Source organism: Salmo trutta, chromosome 37 (assembly GCF_901001165.1).
Source record: "Salmo trutta chromosome 37, fSalTru1.1, whole genome shotgun sequence".
Lineage (NCBI taxonomy): Eukaryota > Metazoa > Chordata > Actinopteri > Salmoniformes > Salmonidae > Salmo > Salmo trutta.
This window is the reverse complement of record NC_042993.1, coordinates 9,663,627-9,684,750: the sequence shown is the minus strand read 5'-3', so window position 1 is coordinate 9,684,750 and position 21,124 is coordinate 9,663,627. Positions and strand designations below refer to the sequence as shown.

General features: G+C 44.7%; 1 protein-coding gene across 2 annotated transcripts; it reads right to left on the bottom strand.

Annotated features, from left to right (window-relative positions):
- Nucleotides 1–4,927: 4,927 nt before the first annotated feature.
- On the bottom strand, nucleotides 4,928–19,228 carry LOC115176655 (gamma-enolase). 2 transcript variants are annotated; one of them, XM_029736800.1, is made up of 11 exons: nucleotides 19,162–19,228; nucleotides 16,874–16,959; nucleotides 16,638–16,733; nucleotides 16,183–16,241; nucleotides 15,975–16,044; nucleotides 15,691–15,824; nucleotides 13,356–13,578; nucleotides 11,837–12,034; nucleotides 6,073–6,274; nucleotides 5,557–5,724; nucleotides 4,928–5,419 (listed from the first exon to the last, which is right to left on the bottom strand). In XM_029736800.1, the coding sequence occupies exons 2-11, from the start codon at nucleotides 16,956–16,958 to the stop codon at nucleotides 5,350–5,352; spliced, it is 1,305 nt and encodes a 434-aa protein (XP_029592660.1). In that variant the 5' UTR covers nucleotide 16,959; nucleotides 19,162–19,228; the 3' UTR covers nucleotides 4,928–5,349. The 2 variants fall into 2 exon arrangements, with proteins under 2 accessions (XP_029592660.1, XP_029592661.1); XM_029736801.1 differs by lacking the exon at nucleotides 19,162–19,228 and adding an exon at nucleotides 19,018–19,039.
- Between the last annotated feature and the right edge of the window lie 1,896 nt (nucleotides 19,229–21,124).

Below are 21,124 nucleotides of genomic sequence, written 5' to 3'. Positions count from 1 at the left end.
ACTAAGGTGTTGTTTAAACCTGGGTCAGAAAGAGTTTAAGCTGTTATAGCCATCTCCGGGGCTATACCAGAGCCACATTAGCCCCTTACCTACCCTACAGGAGCCCAGCCCCACACCCAAACCTGCATGGGGTTAAAAAGAGCCCAGCCCCAGACCCAAACCTGCACAGGGTTAAAAAGAGCCCAGCCCCAGACCCAAACCTGCACGGGGTTAAAAAGAGCCCAGCCCCACACCCAAACCTGCATGGGGTTAAAAAGAGCCCAGCCCCACACCCAAACCTGCATGGGGTTAAAAAGAGCCCAGCCCCAGACCCAAACCTGCATGGGGTTAAAAAGAGCCCAGCCCCAGACCCAAACCTGCACGGGGTTAAAAAGAGCCCAGCCCCAAACCTGCATGGGGTTAAAAAGAGCCCAGACCCAAACCTGCATGGGGTTAACAGTCTGATAATTCATTCAAACATAGATCTAGGGCTGGGAATTGCCAGGGACCTCACTATACAATATTATCATGATACTTATGTGCCAATACAATATGTATTGGGATTCTCACAATTCTATGTTTTGTGTATTGATACTGTGATTTTATTGCGATTTGATGTTCAGAAAATATTGCTCACCATATCTCTACTGCAAAGAGACAAGAGAGCATGAGAAAACGACTTTTGACCCGTCATGGGAAAATAATATTGCAATATTGTCAAAACGATGTGATACAATATATCATCAAAAATAATATCCCAATATGTAACTGATTTCCCCCCCATCACTAATAGATACAGGTAATTGACCATGACATGCAACATATATGTCCAACTCATTCACCCATTCATTCATTAGGGTAGTAGACTATGAAATATGACACAGGTTTTACACGTCCAACTCATTCACCCCTTCATTCATTAGGGTAGTAGACTATGAAATATGACACAGGTTTTACACGTCCAACTCATTCACCCCTTCATTCATTAGGGTAGTAGACTATGAAATATGACACAGGTTTTACACGTCCAACTCATTCACCCCTTCATTCATTAGGGTAGTAGACTATGAAATATGACACAGGTTTTACACGTCCAACTCATTCACCCCTTCATTCATTAGGGTAGTAGACTATGAAATATGACACAGGTTTTACACGTCCAACTCATTCACCCCTTCATTCATTAGGGTAGTAGACTATGAAATATGACACAGGTTTTACACGTCCAACTCATTCACCCCTTCATTCATTAGGGTAGTAGACTATGAAATATGACACAGGTTTTACAAGTCCAACTCATTCACCCCTTCATTCATTAGGGTAGTAGACTATGAAATATGACACAGGTTTTACAAGTCCAACTCATTCACCCCTTCATTCATTAGGGTAGTAGACTATGAAATATGACACAGGTTTTACACGTCCAACTCATTCACCCCTTCATTCATTAGGGTAGTAGACTATGAAATATGACACAGGTTTTACAAGTCCAACTCATTCACCCCTTCATTCATTAGGGTAGTAGACTATGAAATATGACACAGGTTTTACATGTCCAACTCATTCACCCCTTCATTCATTAGGGTAGTAGACTATGAAATATGACACAGGTTTTACATGTCCAACTCATTCACCCATTCACCCAGTCAAGCTCATGTATACTGAATGAGGGTATAAATAGTGACACACTGGGTGAAATGAAGGGATATATTTATCCAGGTAGTTAGCACTGCCAATGGAGGCCCTTGTGTTCAACCCATCGAGCAGTAAACACACCGATTCAGTGTGTGTGTGTGTGTGTGTGTGTGTGTGTGTTTGAATTATCACAGGTACAGTAAATCTGATGGTGGCACCACTACTATATATATTAATTATTAGTGCATACGGCATATGTTGACTTATTCATACACTCACACACTGTATACTAACAGTTACAGCTGTTAGTTACAGATTCACACACACACACACACAGTGTATAGTAGTGTATAGTCACTTGGCATGAATTCAACATCGGCGAGTGTGTGTCACCAACTGGCTTTGAACCTGGACTAAGCTCCACAAGACTGTGTTATCCTGCTGAGCTAAAGCCTAGGCATTAGGCCTAGGAGAGCGAACACAAGTCCAAGTCTCAGACTAGGCTACTGGTCAGTCATCAAGCTATCTTGGTTCACAGAACCACCTCCTTTACATGTGCAATGTGCATAGCGCTATAGTGACTTTTCCCATAGACTTGTTGTCTACTATATTGCAGTAGTTAAAGAATTCACAATTCCACACACACTCAATGATAAACATTGAGCCATCACTTGTGCTATAGAATCAATATTTGGGGAGTGTAGGCCTATGGGCCCAATGTAAAGCAGAGGAGGGAGTCTATGGATCCCAATGACACACAGATACTGTATACAGTCAGTGTATATCTTAGTCACAGGTGGCTGGGCTGCTACTATTCATGGATTCATTTGCTGGTCCCTGGCTGTGGTCCATCAACACTAAAAGCAAACACAGCATTTACCATAGCTTATAATAATCACACAATGTACAGCAATGGTCAAACACAGACACACACATATGTGCACATGAACTGTTTCTCTCTCACACACATGAATGCATTAAAATGAAATATGTGATGCATCGCAGCCCGTGTAAGTATGCAGTTACACAGCTCACATCACCGACAGACACCGACAAGCAGGCACCGACAAGCAGGCACCGCAACGGTTCTCTTTCTTTCTTCTCCCGCTACTGTTATTGATACACATGCAGATGCGCGACCGGCTCTGCTATTCTGTACAACAAGCGAGCTACATCAGAATAGACTAGACCGACGATGTAGACGCTATGTGTAATAGCACATATTGACTAACACTGATAATGCAGAATAGAATGGGTCCTGTGTCTATGCCTGTTGTGTTTCTCCCATAGCGTACTGGTTTTTTTTCTTCATGTCTTGAAAAAATAATTCGGAATAGAATGGCGAATGGCATTCTTCACCGAGACGCCTTTTATCGTTGGAATGTGAGTGCGTCTGTTGTGCGTTGTAACCTAACACACATTTTACCCGGGCATGAATTACACATAACGCATGATCGTTAACGCACAAAGAAAGGGGAGGGAAGACACAAACGTGGCCAACAAGAATAGCAAAAATATATAAGCATCCATTTTCCCTTCTCCTTACCTATGATATCCAGCGATGCGTGTCCCCTTTCACTCTCCCTTTCTTTAACCGTCTCTCTCGGTTTATACTGTACGTTGACATGCACACATAGGAGCAGCACGCGCACCTATAAACAGAGGCTGCTGGATCATATTGCAACGGTTCCGCAAATAATGCAGAATTTTCTCTCTCCTTCCCAAATCGTTGCAGGAAAAAACGGGGTGCCGCTGAAGACTGTATTGATGCGTACGTTTGCCTCTTCCCCACCCCCTTCTCTTTCTCCCCCTTCCTCCGTCAAGACGACTTGCACTTTTTGCCGTCGGTAGTCACAAAATCTACTGAGGGCGAGCAAGGGATGCACTTCGAGGAAGAGAAAGAGAGGGAGAGGGCGTGATTTGCATATTCTTAAGGAATGGGGGAGCAAGAAGAAAGGGAGGCAGGGAGAACGAAGAGGCGCAGAGAGGGCCAACACTCAGAGGGAGGGGAGGGAAGGAGAGAAGTCCCTTTTTCAGTTTTCTCATCCCCCACTCCAATGTAGGATCACCTTAACTGTGCATTCGCCTACTATAGGCTACTTTTCCACCTTTTAACTGTGCATTAGCCCACTATAGGCTACTTTGCATGGATCCTTTATACACACAATTTCTAAACTTACAGAATCTTACCTTTTCTCCCTTTGTTCTAAAACTTCTCCCCATCATTGTATTGATAGGCACATGGCTACAGCATGCAGCCCAACGTGTAGTCAAACAGCATCGAACTGCATCATGCCATTATAGCCTAGATAATAGTGCATTCTCAAAGTTTCCGTGTCCTTGCTATTCATGCCTAGAACGGGGTTCTTCTTTGAGTGTATAAACCTTTCCCCTAAAACCTAGGCCTACCCCGTTTCTTCTCCTTCCACCTCTCTCTCCCTCTCCCTCTCCCTCTCTCGGTCTACCTCTCTCTTTTACTCTGCACAGTGTCGGGGGAGCTACAGTGTGTCCAGTCAAGCGGTTCTGCAAACCACCTCCCTACTCTCTCCTTTCGTTTTTTCTTCCCCCCTTCACACAGCCCCCTGTCCCGTCTCCTATTGTGTAGTAACCATAGTAACCATGTGGAGGAGCGATCTACTGCGCTTGCGCGCCTTTTACCTTCACATAAAAAGGCCACGTCTCGCGCTCCCTCTGCTGCTACATTTAGAACATGCAATGGATATACCTGCAACAATTTATATAACAATGTAGTTACAGTTGATACATTGTTAATGTGATGCAGCTTGTCACTGCATACAGTGCGCATTACACATGTCAGCCACGCCAGGGGCTTATTTCGGAGGATGCAATTTTACAGAGCTTTCAGATATTGAACAAAATTATATATTTAATTAAGAATGGGTAAATGTGGCAGCCCAATGCATTTCTACCTGCAAAGTTCTAAACCTTCCATCCCATTGAATGTGCCCCATGTAAAAGTAGTGACATAGAGAAGATGCAGTAGCCAATATAGCCAGCCTAAAGTGGAGCTTTCATTTGAATGATTAAAACAATATACATATATCCTCTATTCTCACCTCATTTGCTCACTTTGTATATAGACTTATTTTTCTACTATATTATTGACTGTATGTTTGTTTTACTCCATGTGTAACTCTGTGTTGTTGTATGTGTCAAACTGCTTTGCTTCATCTTGGCCAGGTCGCAATTGTAAATGAGAACTTGTTCTCAACTTGCCTACCTGGTTAAATAAAGGTGAAATCAATTAAACATTTTAAAAATATATCCCATACAAAACACGCAGACACAATTGTGGCGGATGTTTACATCATAAGTGTTCATATCTTTATTGATTGGAGGGTTTCTGTGGTAAGCCTTTACATGTAGGTGTTAACAGACAATTATGTGGCAGGCTTTTAGATGAAGTGGTAACTGAAAGGTTGCCTAACATGGAAGGACGGGAGGAAAGGGGAAGGTTTGGGCAATTGAGGAAATTGAGATGAGAAAACTCTTTGAGGTAAAGGGGAGGAGAAAAGAGAGGGATGAAAAATAAAGTCTTATTCAGTCTGTCTGTCTCTCTGTCCTTCCAAACATATGTCTGTCTGACCTATCTGTCTGAAGGATTCATTGTAGGTAGTTATGTATATCTGTCTGTGGACATCTGTCAGTCCGTCTGTGCCCTGCAGTAATGTGTGTCTGTGATTCTGTGTCAGTGTCCGTCAGCCCAGAGGAGTCTTAGAGGGCGGCGGGGTTCCGGAAGTTGTGCCCTGCGAAGCGAGCCTGGTCCCCTAACTCCTCCTCAATCCTAAGAGAGGATAAAGACAAAAAGAGAAAGTGAACAAAAGAGAATAATTCAGAGAGGGACAGACAAGACCAGACCAGACAGACAGACAGTTATACAGAGTCATACAGCAACAACCACACCGTGAGTAGGGTACCAACCTCATGAGTTGATTGTATTTGGCCAGCCGCTCTGATCGACAGGGAGCTCCAGTCTTGATTTGTCCAGTGCAGAGGCCCACCACCAGATCAGCAATGAAGGTGTCCTCTGTCTCACCTGAGCGGTGGCTCACCATCACCCCCCAGCCATTCTCCTGAGCCAACTTACACCTGGAGGACAGACAGAGAGACATACACAGAGAGACAGACAGAGAGGGAGAGAGAGACAGTGACAGATACAGAGATGGAGAGAGGGAGAGATACACAAAGAGAGAGAGAGGGAGAGATACACAGAGAGGCAGACAGAGAGAGAGAGCGAGAGAGAGAGAGCGAGAGAGAGAGAGCGGGGGGGGAGAGAGAGAGAGAGAGAGAGAGAGGGAGCCTGGTGGATGAGGTGAGTTCTCACCTATAGTGCACTACTTTTGTACAGGGCCCATATAGTACTATATCAGGAAAAGGGTGCCATTTTGGACACAGTCTAAAATGCGAATCAGCTCCACACTCCCCTCCCTGACTCACGCCTGGATGGCTTCGGTGACAGAGCCGATCTGGTTGACTTTGAGCAGCAGGCAGTTGCAGGCCCTCTCCTCCAGGGCGCGCTCTATCCTCTTGGGGTTGGTGACGGTCAGGTCGTCCCCCACCACCTGGATCCCCACAGAGGCTGTCATCTGGGACCAGGCCGGCCAGTCATCCTGGTCAAACGGATCCTCAATGGACACCACTGGAGGAGAGAGGGCCAGGAGGAATGTTAGTGAGTGTTTGTGTGTGCTGCAGCCATAATTGAGAATAAGGACAGGGGGAGAATGAGGGTAGGCTAAGGGTGACCTGGGGCCATGCCTCTAGACACTGATCTAAGGACAGTTTTGTATTTAAACCCCTAATGGTTAATGTTACCATTTCTGAGCAGTAGATATTCCTAGATCTGTCCCTAAAGGAAATATCTACCTAGAGTGAAGGAAATGACTCTACCATGTTAAGGAGTGTGTATGTGTGTGTCTATGTGTGTGCCTACTCTAGCGTATTAAGGGGTGTGTATGTGTGTATGTGTGTATGTGTGTGTATATGTGTGTGCCTACTCTAGCATGTTAAGGAGTGTGTATGTGTGTGTATATGTGTGTGCCTACTCTAGCGTATTAAGGAGTGTGTATGTGTGTGTGCCTACTCTAGCGTGTTAAGGAGTGTGTATGTGTGTGTATATGTGTGTGCCTACTCTAGCGTATTAAGGGGTGTGTATGTGTGTGTATATGTGTGTGCCTACTCTGCATGTTAAGGAGTGTGTATATGTGTGTGCCTACTCTAGCATGTTAAGGAGTGTGTATGTGTGTGTATATGTGTGTGCCTACTCTAGCATGTTAAGGAGTGTGTATGTGTGTGTATATGTGTGTGCCTACTCTAGCGTATTAAGGGGTGTGTGATGGGAGTTGGTTGATTAACTCAAGACCCACTCATGGCCCAACGTGGATGGGCTCATAGGTACAGACTGTCAGTCTTAATGGGGATTTCAATTACTGCCTCTGACTGGACACGCTATACTATCTCCCATTACACTCCATACTCCTCAGAGAGACAGAGAGACACTTTTGGTCTTTCTTTTATGAAACATTCTCATTTCATTAACCCCCCCCCCTTAAAATAAAACCCCAAAATATATCCTGTACTGCATAAATGTACCATACTCACAATGCCCTGTACCCCACGATACAAAACATCACAATAACCAAACTATAACCGTATATCCAAAACATCTTCCCCGGCTATACAAACAGCACCCCCCCCCCCCCCCCAAGAGATATTATTCCTGTTTGTTGTGCCAGGACTTCCGGGCTTTTCTACCCCTCCTCTCCCAGCAGTCTCAGGTCACCCAGCCTTTGGCCGACTGAACCGATCTCAAAGGGATGGCTGGGTTGTTGAAGATGGGCTCCTCCCACACCCACAGCCCAGGCTCCACACCCCCTTCTCGTGTGGGCCTTAGCAGCTGCCAGGCTCATAGCACTGCAGAGCAAAAATCTGTTGAGGACAGCCAGTTTATGCCACAGGGAAGATGCCACCAGGTTGTTGATTATCAGCACCATCCGTCTATATGACACTTGGGACAGGAGCCACCTCCACCTGGCCAGTCTTGACACCACTGCCTGTGACAGCCCCTCCCAGTTCTTCCTGGCCCGGGTACACCCCCAACATTTTAATCCCTTCACAACCCTACTGCAAACCCACTGGAAGCAGAGGGGCCATATCCCCCCATGCCCCACATAACAGAGCTTTGCTCTTGCCCCAGTTTACCTTAGCTGACGAAGCTCCCTCCTACACCTTCAGACTGGTCTCTAGTGCCTGCATATCCTGACCATCCCTGACCATCACAGAAACGTCATCTGCATACGCTGACACTGCCATGCCTTTCACCACACCCATGTCTGTCCACACACTCCCTGCAGTCTCCTGTGTAGCAGGCCTAAAAAATGCTCAATGGCTAGTGTATATAACTGCCCCGATAGAGGGCATCTTTGTCTAATTCCTCGTCTCACTCAGACTGTTCTACTGAGCCCCCCTCCCACCTTGACCATACATGACGCCCCAGCATACATCATCTTCACACAGGCCAAAAGCCTTTCCCCAAACCCAAACACAGACATCACATTAAACAGGTACTCATGGTCCACTCTATCAAAAGCCTTCTCTTGATCTAAAGAGACCAGTCCAAAGTTCACATTAGAACCTCTCGACAAGTCCAGCATGTCCCTGATTAAGAACAAGTTGTCCATGATTGAGCGTCCCGGTACACAATATGTTTGGTTCTTATGTACTATCGAGTCCAAATGGGACTTCAGTCTGTTAGAGAGGTCCTTGGCAAATATCTTGAAGTCCGCACAGAGCAATGCCACAGGCCTCCAGTTCTTAAGTTCACACAAGTCCCCTTTTCTGGGCAGGAGAGTCAGAGCCGCCAGACGGCAGCTCATCGGCAACTCTCCTACCCCAACGCATTCACGCAACATGCAAAAGAAGTCCTGTCCAATTATTCCCCAGAATTTATTTATAAAACTCCACTGGGAGTCCATCAACCCCCGGTGCACAACCGGGGGACATCTGGGTTACGGCCTCTGCCAGTTCATGGGACAACAGAGGAATGTCCATTTCATCCCTCTGTGCCAGAGAGAGCTTAGGGAGTCCTGCGAACAAGACCTGAGCACACATAGGATCACACACTTCTGCCCTATACAATTCAGTATAAAACTCCACATTTCGCTCCCGCATCTCCCCCACCACAGAGGTCACCTGCCCATCAGACAGCCATAGACAAATGCATACCCTTGGCTTCACCGCTCTGTCTTTCCAAACCAAAGAAGGAGGAGCTGGGAGCATCCATCTCCTTGAGCATGGAGAACCTAGCTCTTACAAGTGCTCCCTTTGCTTTAACCTGGAAAAAACTACCCAGGTCCCTCCGTAATTCAGCTAAATTAGCCTGGAGGCCTACATTGCCTTGCCCCACCATCTCTACCTCCATCTCACTAATACTACGCTTGAGTTCCCCCAGTACTCTCCTAGCCTTTGAGGATGAGAGAGCTGTGTACTGTTGACAGAAAAGCCAAATTTGGACTTTCCCCACATCCCACCATTGACTCAGAGACTCATATTCCTCTCTTTGTTGCCTCCACCTTTCCCAAAAAAATCTGGAAACCTGAGCAAAAAGTGGCATCTTATAAGAGCTTTACATTGAACTTCCAATAGGATGCCTGCCGGGGCCCTGGTGAAATAGACTGCCGAGCCATGGTTATGTGATGATCGGAAAACCCCACCGGGAGAATGGTAGCGCCCAACAGCCTATTGCTCCGATTCCTAGACATGTAAAACCGATCCAGTCGTGCTGCACTCACCCTATCCCCAAAAACCTTCACCCATATATACTGCCTTGTGTTGGGATGTTTAGTTCTCCAAATATCCACTAGGTCGAACTGATTAATGATGTCCCTTAACACTCCTACTGACACTGAATGAGGCTCTTCCCCATTGCTGTCTTTCGTAAGATCCATTGTACAGTTCCAGTCCCCGCTGACCACCAGCATCTCCTCAGGCGCTACCTGAGAGTTCCTGTCTAAGATACCCAAATAGCACCCCCCTCTCTCTCCCTGTGTTAGGCACATAAACATTTATGAAGACAAAACCCATGTTGTTCATTTCTGCCTTTTACAACAAGCAGCCTCCCCCTACACACCTCATTTGAGGAGCAAATTTTTACAGACAGACCCGGTGCAAAAAGGAATGCCACCCCTGCACTAAGATTTGTCCCATGGCTCAACACACTTGCCCCTTTCCACCAGAGCCCCCAATCAACTTCATTCACCACATCACTATGCATCTCCTGCAGAAACAACACCTGTACTTTTTTTTTGTTTTACATATTCACCCAACACACTCCTCTTTCCTGCATTTCTGGTGCCATTTATATTAAGCGAGCCTACCCAAAGAGTCTCCATAAGAAATGGGAGAAAAGCCAGCAAAAAGAAAGAGACCAATAGCAAAGCTCAAAAAGCCCCAGTGCCAGAAAAAAACGATACATCTAAACAGCGTCTGAAGGTAAACCCTTACGCACTGTTGTGACCCACTTCCTCAACCTAAACTGTTTCCTGTGTGAGAGGACACCATGCCCCTCATTTTTCATAGCATGTTGTACTGATCTTACAAACTTTCCGGACCCATTGAAGTGGATTCTGAAAAAACGTCTACCTCAGACTCACTTTCCTCCTCATCTCCATCTCCCATCCTGACCACCTGCCCTTCCTCTCTGGTCAGGGTCTCCCCCCAGCACCAGGCAAAGGTTCCTTGGTGCCTTAGACCCTCCCACCTCATTTCTTCTCCCCTTTTCCCTTTTCCACTTGACACCCTCCTCCTCCCACCCTAGTCTCTTACACTTCCCTCATCCACTAGCATAACCTGACTAGACCCAGCCTCATCTACACCACCCTCCATAGTATGACTAGGCCCAGCCTCATCTACCCCACCATCTCTAGCCTGACTAGGCCCAGCCTCATCTACACCACCCTCCATAGTATGACTAGGCCCAGCCTCTGCTGTCTGTGTCTCATTGCCCCCTGCACATTGATCTCTGCCTGAAAACCTGCCAACAGTACACGAAAACCGCTAGCAAACTTACCAAAATGACTCAGCTCTTTCCTGATTTGATCATCCGTAATAAACGGAGGCAAATTTGCAACTACCACCCTTGTCGAAGGGGTAGAAAGAGGCGAAATTGGTACCAACACACCCCTTACAAATATTCCACTAGCAATTAGCCTACCAACCAAATTTGCTATTTTCATGAACACAACCACAGCTTTGTTCATTCTGGAAGCAGAATGTATAAATTTAGCTCCTACCTGTTCACCGACTGCAAACAGATCCCCCTCCACTTTAACTCCATTCTCAGGAACACACCTGAATCCATGCCATATCGACAGCGTCTCCTCTGCGCTAGGCTGAGAAGCCATCGCGCACACCACACCTTCCAAACCCCAGGAAACTTACTCTGTCCTCTTCCACCCTAACTTTGAAAAACCTGTGGATACCGCTAAAACATATAGTGCATTAACCCTTCACCATAGAAAATAAAAATTGAAAGAAAAGACCAAGGACAGAATCAAGAAAATAAGTTAGGACAGAGCCCTCCACACCAAACACTCAAACTCCAAAAAACTCCCAGCATGCACTGCAAGTGAGAGAAAGAGAAAGAGAGAGAGAGAGAGAGAGAGAGAGAGAGAGAGAGAGAGAGAGAGAGAGAGAGAGAGAGAGAGAGAGCGAGAGAGAGAGCGAGAGAGAGAGAGAGAGGGGGGAGAGAGAGAGAGAGAGCTTGGACAGCCTCCCCTCATTTCCTGACACCAGTTAAGGAGGTTTTAATTATGCGCTACAGTGCACATTTGGCAAGGTGGGAGCTGCACTGATGTAGCCCTGCCTCCCATTACTGGTGCTTATCCATGTCTCTATGGCTGTGTGTGTGTGTGTGTGTGTGTGTGTGTGTGTGTGTGTGTGTGTGTGTGTGTGTGTGTGTGTGTGTGTGTGTGTGTGTGTGTGTGTGAGAGAGAGAGAGAGAGAGAGGGTTATCGTCGGGAGGGGAGTAGCCTAATCAATCATATCATGGAACAGTTAACCATGTTAGGGTGACAGGTATATACACACACACACACACACACACACACACACACACACACACACACACACACACACACACACACACACACACACACACACACACACACACACACACACACACACACACACACACACACACACACACCTGGGTAGTCATTGATGAAGCCCTTGTACATGTCGCAGAGCTCTTGGGCGCTGATGTGGCGGTCTGCGTTGGGTGGAGACTTGAAGTCCAGGTCGTACTTGCCCTCTTTGTAGAACTCAGAGGCTGCCACGTCCATCCCGATCACCACCTTGTCTGTGAAACCTGCCTTCTCAATGGCTGTCTTGATCAGCTCCAGGGCTGCACAAGACAGAGGGACAGGACAGAGGGACAGGGAAAGGGAGTGACAAGAAAGGTGAGCAGGGAGAGGGGGTTGTTATAAAACAGTGAGTGATAAATCCAATGCGGGGTATTGTGCTTGTCTTGCTTTGTCTCTGAAAGACAATGTGCTGTGTTTATTTATGAACCCAGTTCAAAAACAACCACGGGCTCCCACCCCTTCTGTATTTGCAGCAATATTCGTGAATCTTGCCTACAGTGCATTCAGAAAGTATTCATACCCCTTGACTTATTCCTCATTTTGTTATATTACAGCCTGAATTCAAAATGGATTAAATAGATTTTTGTTCACATTCATCGGCACACAATACCCCCAGAACGACAAAGTGAAAACATGTTTTTAAACATTTTTGCAAATGTATTGAGTCAATACATGTTAGAATCACCTTTCGCACCTTTCGCAGCAATTACAGAGTCTTTCTGGGTAAGTCTCTAAGAGCTTTGCACACCTGGATTGTACAATATTTGCACTTTATTCTTTTTAAGCTATTCAAGCTCCATCAGGTTGGTTGTTGATCATTGCTAGACAGCCATTTTCAAGTCTTGCCATAGATTTTCAAGCCGATTAAGTCAAAACTGTAACTTCAATGTTGTCTTGGTAAGCAACTCCAGTGTATATTTGGCCTTGTGTTTTAGGTTATTGTCCTGCTGGAAGGTACATTTGTCTCCCAGTGTCTGGTGGAAAAGCAGACTGAACCAGGTTTCCTCGAGGATTTTGCCTGTGCTTAGCTCTATTTCGTTTATTTTTTATATAATTAACTCCCTAGTCCTTGCCAACGACAATCATACCCATAACATGATGCAGCCACCACCATGCTTGAAAATATGAAGAGTGATACTCAGTGATGTGTTGTGTTGGATTTGCCCCAAACATAATGCTTTGTATTCAAGTTCATTTCTTTGCCACATTTTTTGCAGTTTTACTTTAGTGCCTTATTGCAGACAGATTGAGTCCATGCAACTTATTATGTGACTTGTTAAGCAAATGTTTACTCCTGAACTAATTTAGGCTTGCCATAACAAAGGGGTTGAATACTTGTTGACTCAAGACATGTTAACATTTCTAAAAACTTTGACATTATGGGGTATTGTGTGTAGGCCAGGATGTAACACAATAAAATGTGGAAAAAGTCAAGGGGTGTGAATACTTTCTGAAGGCAATATAAACCCATTGGAAGGCTGTTTCCTTCACATCTGAAAACCCAGAAAGCTGAGGGTCTACAGAAGTTGTTTTCGGACTATGCAGTAGTGTCTTTGATATGTCTTTCCTCCTGTCTCTCACCTTCAGTGTTCTCCAGTATGTTTGGGGCGAACCCCCCCTCGTCCCCCACGTTGGTGGCGTCTTGGCCATACTTCTCCTTGATCACTTCCCTTAGCGTCTGGTACAGCTCCGCCCCCACACGCACAGCGTCCCTGAAAGACTCCGCCCCTACAGGAAGTACCATGAACTCCTGCATGGCCAGCTTGTTGCCCGCATGAGAGCCCCCGTTGATAACGTTAAAGGCCTGAGGGAGAGGGGGACCAGGGGAGGAGAGGAGAGGGAGACATACATCAGTATTTGTCAATTTACAGTATTTATTCATTCCTTTATCTAGTTGTTCCTTCATTCCTTTATCCAGTTGTTCCTTCATTCCTTTATCCAGTAGTTCCTTCATTCCTTTATCCAGTTGTTCCTTCATTCCTTTATCCAGTTGTTCCTTCATTCCTTTATCTAGTTGTTCCTTCATTCCTTTATCCAGTTGTTCCTTCATTCCTTTATCCAGTAGTTCCTTCATTCCTTTATCCAGTTGTTCCTTCATTCCTTTATCCAGTTGTTCCTTCATTCCTTTATCTAGTTGTTCCTTCATTCCTTTATCCAGTTGTTCCTTAGTTCCTTCATCCAGTAGTTCCTTCATTCCTTTATCCAGTTGTTCCTTCATTCCTTTATCCAGTTGTTCCTTCATTCCTTTATCCAGTTGTTCCTTCATTCCTTTATCCAGTTGTTCCTTCATTCCTTTATCCAGTTGTTCCTTCATTCCTTTATCTAGTTGTTCCTTCATTCCTTTATCCAGTTGTTCCTTCATTCCTTTATCCAGTTGTTCCTTCATTCCTTTATCCAGTTGTTCCTTCATTCCTTTATCCAGTTGTTCCTTCATTCCTTTATCCAGTTGTTCCTTCATTCCTTTATCCAGTTGTTCCTTCATTCCTTTATCCAGTTGTTCCTTCATTCCTTTATCCAGTTGTCCTTCATTCCTTTAATCCAGTTGTTCCTTCATTCCTTTATCCAGTTGTTCCTTAGTTCTATTCCGTGTCTCATCTATAGTGTCCTCATTCCTTTATCCAGTTGTTCCTTAGTTCCTTATCCAGTAGTTTCCTTCATTCCTTTATCCAGTTGTTCCTTCATTCCTTTATCCAGTTGTTCCTTCATTCCTTTATCCAGTTGTTCCTTCATTCCTTTATCCAGTTGTTCCTTCATTCCTTTATCCAGTTGTTCCTTCATTCCTTTATCCAGTTGTCCCTTCATTCCTTTATCCAGTTGTTCCTTCATTCCTTTATCCAGTTGTTCCTTCATTCCTTTATCCAGTTGTTCCTTCATTCCTTTATCCAGTTGTTCCTTAGTTCCTTCATCCAGTTGTTCCTTCATTCCTTTATCCAGTTGTTCCTTCATTCCTTTATCCAGTAGTTCCTTCATTCCTTTATCCAGTTGTTCCTTCATTCCTTTATCCAGTTGTTCCTTCATTCCTTTATCTAGTTGTTCCTTCATTCCTTTATCCAGTTGTTCCTTCATTCCTTTATCCAGTTGTTCCTTCATTCCTTTATCCAGTTGTTCCTTCATTCCTTTATCCAGTTGTTCCTTAGTTCCTTCATCCAGTTGTTCCTTCATTCCTTTATCCAGTTGTTCCTTCATTCCTTTATCCAGTTGTTCCTTCATTCCTTTATCCAGTTGTTCCTTCATTCCTTTATCCAGTTGTTCCTTCATTCCTTCATCCAGTTGTTCCTTCATTCCTTATCCAGTTGTTCCTTCATTCCTTTTATCCCAGTTGTTCCTTCATTCCTTTATCCAGTTGTTCCTTCATTCCTTTATCCAGTTGTTCCTTCATTCCTTTATCCAGTTGTTCCTTCATTCCTTTATCCAGTTGTTCCTTTATCCAGTTGTTCCTTCATTCCTTTATCCAGTTGTTCCTTCATTCCTTTATCCAGTTGTTCCTTCATTCCTTTATCCAGTTGTTCCTTCATTCCTTTATCCAGTAGTTCCTTCATTCCTTTATCCAGTTGTTCCTTCATTCCTTTATCCAGTTGTTCCTTCATTCCTTTATCCAGTTGTTCCTTCATTCCTTTATCCAGTTGTTCCTTAGTTCCTTCATCCAGTTGTTCCTTCATTCCTTTATCCAGTTGTTCCTTCATTCCTTTATCCAGTAGTTCCTTCATTCCTTTATCCAGTTGTTCCTTCATTCCTTCATCTAGTTGTTCCTTCATTCCTTTATTCATTCATTCATTCATTCATTCATTCAATGACAGAGATAACTGTCTGAAGCCTTCATCTTATCTTTTGTACAGAGTAGGTTATGGTTTTTGGTCAAATGTATTCTATGACAGTCAACTGAATACAGGTGAAAATGTAACGGTAATGAACTCACAGGAACTGGAAGCACTAGCTCTGTGTTTCCTGCCAGGTCTGCAATGTGACGGTACAGGGGGAAACCTTTCTCTGCGGCACCAGCTTTGCATATGGCCAAGGACACACCCAGAATAGCATTGGCCCCGAACTGAGCTGAAGGGAGCAGAACGAATAGGTATGAATTAAGGGAAAGATCAAATTGAAAAAGCACTGGTTAGAATAAAACGTTCACACGCCAGCTCTTGAGACCAGGACTGGTCCAAGCTGGTGTCTCATATGTGATTCATACAGGTTGTTACTTACACTTGTTCTCAGTGCCGTCCATCTCTATCATCATCTTGTCCAGTTTCTCCTGTTCCACCACACTGACCCCCTGCAACACAACACATCTTAGAGAGCTGATGAGACGTCTTTCTCTCTTTCTCTCAGTTACACATACGCCCAAACAAACACACTGCAACACAGGACACAACCCACACACACGCACACACACGCTCACGACCGTACTCACCGACTGGATGAGGGCAGGACCGATGGTGTCATTGATGTGACCAACAGCCTTAAGCACACCTAGGAGAAGGAGGGATGTAGCGAAGGATGAGAAGAAACAGGATGAAGAAGAGGTGGTGGAGGAGGAGGACGATACAGAGACAGGACATAAGAATGAAGAAAAGGACACAGAAAAGTAGTTCATTCTGCACCTCACTCAGTGTAGTCATCTTCATTTTCCTCATCATAGTGATACCATAAGTCAATATGGCTTACTGCTCATACCTCCCCTAGTACCCATCCATCTCCTAGCACATTTCTCTACCCCCCCCCCCCCCCCCACTCACAGACACACACTCACAAACGATCACACACACACACACACACACACACACACACACACACACACACACACACACACACACACACACACACACACACACACACACACACACACACACCTTCCTCAGCCCTCACCTTTGCCCTTGTAGCGGCTCTTGTCTCCGTCTCTCAGCTCCAGGGCTTCATAGATGCCTGTAGACGCTCCGCTAGGCACAGCTGCCCTGAAGACACCTGGAAGGAGGAGGGAGAGATTTGAGGGAATGGAGTGGTGAAGGATAGAGGAGAAAGGAAAATACCCATTAACCAGTTGATAATGGAATATCTCAAATAATTACACCATGTAGTGATGATGAAAAATACCAGTCTCTCACCTTTGTCAGTGTGCAGGTCCACTTCCACTGTGGGGTTTCCCCTGGAGTCCAGGATCTCCCTGGCAACAATGATCACTATCGACATCCTGTGGGGAACACACACACACACACACATACACACATGCACAGTCAGAGGCAAATATAATACAGACACAATTAATTCTCACCTCTAACAGGCACGCACACAAATGTACACACACACGAACACACACACATATACACACACACAAAGCACCTTTCATCCTCTCTTCGAGCACATACAGTACACGCACCAACCCTCCTTCTAACACAGCCTTGTTCTAACACAGCCATGTTCTAACACAGCCATGGTCTAACACAGCCTTGTTCTAACTCAGCCATGTTCTAACACAGCCATGTTCTAACACAGCCTTCGTTCTAACACAGCCTTGTTCTAACACAGCCATGTTCTAACACAGCCTTGTTCTAACACAGCCATGTTCTAACACAACCTTGTTCTAAAACAGCCATGTTCTAACTCAGCCATGTTCTAACACAGCCATGTTCTAACACAGCCATGTTCTAACACAGGCCTTGTTCTAACACAGCCATGTTCTAACACAGCCATGTTCTAACACAGCCATGTTCTAACACAGCCTTGTTCTAACACAGCCATGTTCTAACACAACCTTGTTCTAACACAGCCATGTTCTAACTCAGCCATGTTCTAACACAGCCATGTTCTAACACAGCCATGTTCTAACACAGGCCTTGTTCTAACACAGCCATGTTCTAACACAGCCATGTTCTAACACAGCCATGTTCTAACACAGCCTTCGTTCTAACACAGCCATGTTCTAACTCAGCACACAGAGGAGAAACATGGCCGTGTTCTAACACGGCCATGTTCTAACACAGCCTTGTTCTAACACAGCCATGTTCTAACACAGCCATGTTCTAACACAACCTTGTTCTAACACAGCCATGTTCTAACACAGCCATGTTCTAACACAGCCATGTTCTAACACAGCCTTGTTCTAACACAGCCATGTTCTAACTCAGCCATGTTTTAACACAGCCATGGTCTAACACAGCCTTGTTCTAACACAGCCTTGTTCTAACACAGCCATGTTCTAACACAACCATGTTCTAACACAGCCTTGTTCTAACACGGCCATGTTATAACTCAGCCATGTTCTAACACAGCCATGTTCTAACACAGCCATGGTCTAACACAGCCATGTTCTAACTCAGCCATGTTCTAACACAGCCATGTTCTAACACAGCCTTGTTCTAACACAGCCATGATCTAACACAGCCTTGTTCTAACACAGCCATGTTCTAACACAGCCATGTTCTAACTCAGCCATGTTCTAACACAACCTTGTTTTAACACAGCCATGTTCTAACACAGCCTTGTTCTAACACAGCCATGTTCTAACACAGCCATGTTCTAACTCAGCCATGTTCTAACACAGCCTTGTTCTAACACAGCCATGTTCTAACACAGCCATGTTCTAACTCAGCCATGTTCTAACACAACCTTGTTCTAACACAGCAGAGGGATTTCTGCATTATCAAAACAAGCTTTAGAAGAAGGGGTGAAAGATGAGAGGAGCAAGGGAACGGTGGTAGAGATTCTAAAATGATTAAATCCCCCTTTGGCCAGAAATGATGAATATTCTGAGATGGGGTGAGTGATATTCACAGAGTGAGAGATAAAAATGACCTCTTAAATGTCTTTGCCGGAGACATAAACAGAAAATATAGAGACTAACAGGCAGACTTCAACTCACTCTCTCTCTCTCTCTCTCACACACACACACACACACACACACACACACACACACACACACACACACACACACACACACACACACACACACACACACACACACACACACACACACACACACACACACACACACACAGACACAGACACAGACACACACACACACACACACAGCAAACTGGCACACACTGACGCATAGTCAGGAAGTAAATGCTGTGAAGCAGATGCACTCTAAGCACATACAGCCACACACACCACACCGCAATTGACAGGCCAACCATCAAACACATTCAACATCGAACCATGGACTAGTAGGACACACGTTCAATGCGCTGTCATTCCTTGACACACACACCGTCAGTGAGTTTAGACACATAAGCTGATGCAATGGTACCTGTGCTGTGAGGTCAAGGACTAATCAGAAGATATGAGCCGGCGGAGGGATGAAATGGTGAGAGAAGAGAGCAGAGAGACAGAGGAGAGGAGACTAAGAAGGATGAGAGGAAGGAAGGGATAGATGTATATTGTTTTCCATTACCTGCAGTGTGTGTGAAGCCTGGTAGGGAAAGTGAGAGAATGTGAGCAAATGAGAGAGGAGAGCGAGAGAGGGGCACAGGGAGGAGGTAAAAAAGAGGAGGGGGTGAGAACGTGCGACAGACGGGGGAGGGGGAACGCGCAAGTTATTGGAAGATGCAGAGGAAAGGGGAGGGAGCGAGACTGGGTCAAGGAGACAGAAAGAGGAGAGGAGAGAAGGATTCAGCATAGCAGCAGTAGGCACCGAAGAAGAGGGGTTGTGTGTGTTTGATTTTTGGTTTGAGCCCAGAGAAACGTCAGAAAATAGAATAGGAGAGAACACAACATGGAATACAAAACACAATCCCCCACAACCCCCCTGTCCCATCCCATGATGACACAGTCAACACACTGCACCACAGCAACAGAGCTACAGCCCCAGGCACTGACGCTCAGTATATTGGCAAACACAACAATTACACATTCATTTATGCATACATTTGCTGGAACAATATTTCCGCATATGTCATGAGTACTAGTCAGTAGTGATGTAAGCCCTGATAAGCTCACATACACAGAGAACAGGCAGAAACAGACGGCATGTTTGGCAGGAGTGTATACTGGGACATATTGTGGGATGCATGGGCTTAGCTTGCTGTGTGTATCTGCGAGCTAGAACATACTGGAGGATGCATTCACTTAGTTAGCATTGGCATTAATCTTCTAAGACATACTGCTGGCTGCAGAAATCTGTTAGTATGGCTATCAGCTTTGTATAGATACAGCATGTGGATTGGCCTTGTATAGACTGTTGTGACCAAACTGTAGGTTGTATTTGGCTTAGCCTTAGCATGCACAGTATAGGAGGGGAGACATTGAACTCCCTGTATTCCAGGTTAGATGGCCATATGGAATAGATACAGTGCCTTTCAAAAGTATTCATACCCCTTGGATTCCTTCACATTTTATTGTGCTACAAAGTGGCATTAAACTGGATTTAATTGTACTTTTTTTTGTCAACAATCTACACAAAATACTCTGTAATGTCAAAGTGGAAGAATAAAAAAAATTTAAAATTGAAGATTGTTAGAAATGGAATAATATAGTTGTTGCATAAATATTCAGCTCCCTGAGTCAAGACATGTTAGAAACACATTTGGCAGTGATTACACCTGTGAGCCTTCTTGGATAAGTCTCTAAGGGCTTTTCACACCTGGATTGTGCAATATTGAATTTCATAATTCTTCAAGCTCTGTCAAGATGTTGGGGGTCATGGCTAGACAGCAATTTTCTTGCCATACATTTTCAAGCAGATTTAAGTCAAAACTGTGACTTGGCCACTCAGAAACATTCATTGTCTTATTGGTAAGCAACTCCAGTGTAGATTTGGCCTTGTGTTATAGGTTATTGTCCTGCTGAAAGGTGAATTCCTCTCCCAGTGTCTGTTGGAAAATAGACTGAACCAGGTTTTCCTTTTGCCTGTGATTAGCTCCATCCTGTTTCTTTTTATCCTGAAAAACTCCCCAGTATGCTCAGATGTCAAGCATACCCATACCTTGATGCAGCCACCACCATGCATGAAAATAAGGAGGCAGTTACTCAGTGAAGTGTTATGTTGGATTTGTCTGAAACATAAGACTTTGCATTTAGGCCAAAAAGTGTATTACTTTAGTGCCTTGTTGCATACAAGATGGATGTTTTGGAATATTTTTATTCTGTGTATTTGTATTCTTCTTTTCACTTAAAGTCATTATTGTGGAGTCACTACAATGTTGTTGATCCATCCTCAGTTTTCTCCCATCACATCCATTGAACTCTGTAACTGCTTTAAAATCAACAATGGCCTCATGGTTACATCAGTGAGAAGTTTAATTCCTCTCCTGCACCTCAGTTCAGAAGGATGTCTATCTTGTCTGGGTGGTTTAATACATAATCCACAGCATAATTATTAACTTGACCATGCTTAAAGAGATATTCAATGTCTGATT

Coding starts and splice junctions, on each gene's coding strand:
- LOC115176655 (XM_029736800.1), bottom strand. CDS start 16,958: ATGTCGATAGTGATCATTGTTGCCAGGGAGATCCTGGACTCCAGGGGA. Junction 16,242..16,637: donor GAGCCGCTACAAGGGCAAAG/GTGAGGGCTGAG, acceptor TCCTTCTCCTAG/GTGTGCTTAAGGCTGTTGGT. Junction 15,825..15,974: donor GGACGGCACTGAGAACAAGT/GTAAGTAACAAC, acceptor TGCTCCCTTCAG/CTCAGTTCGGGGCCAATGCT.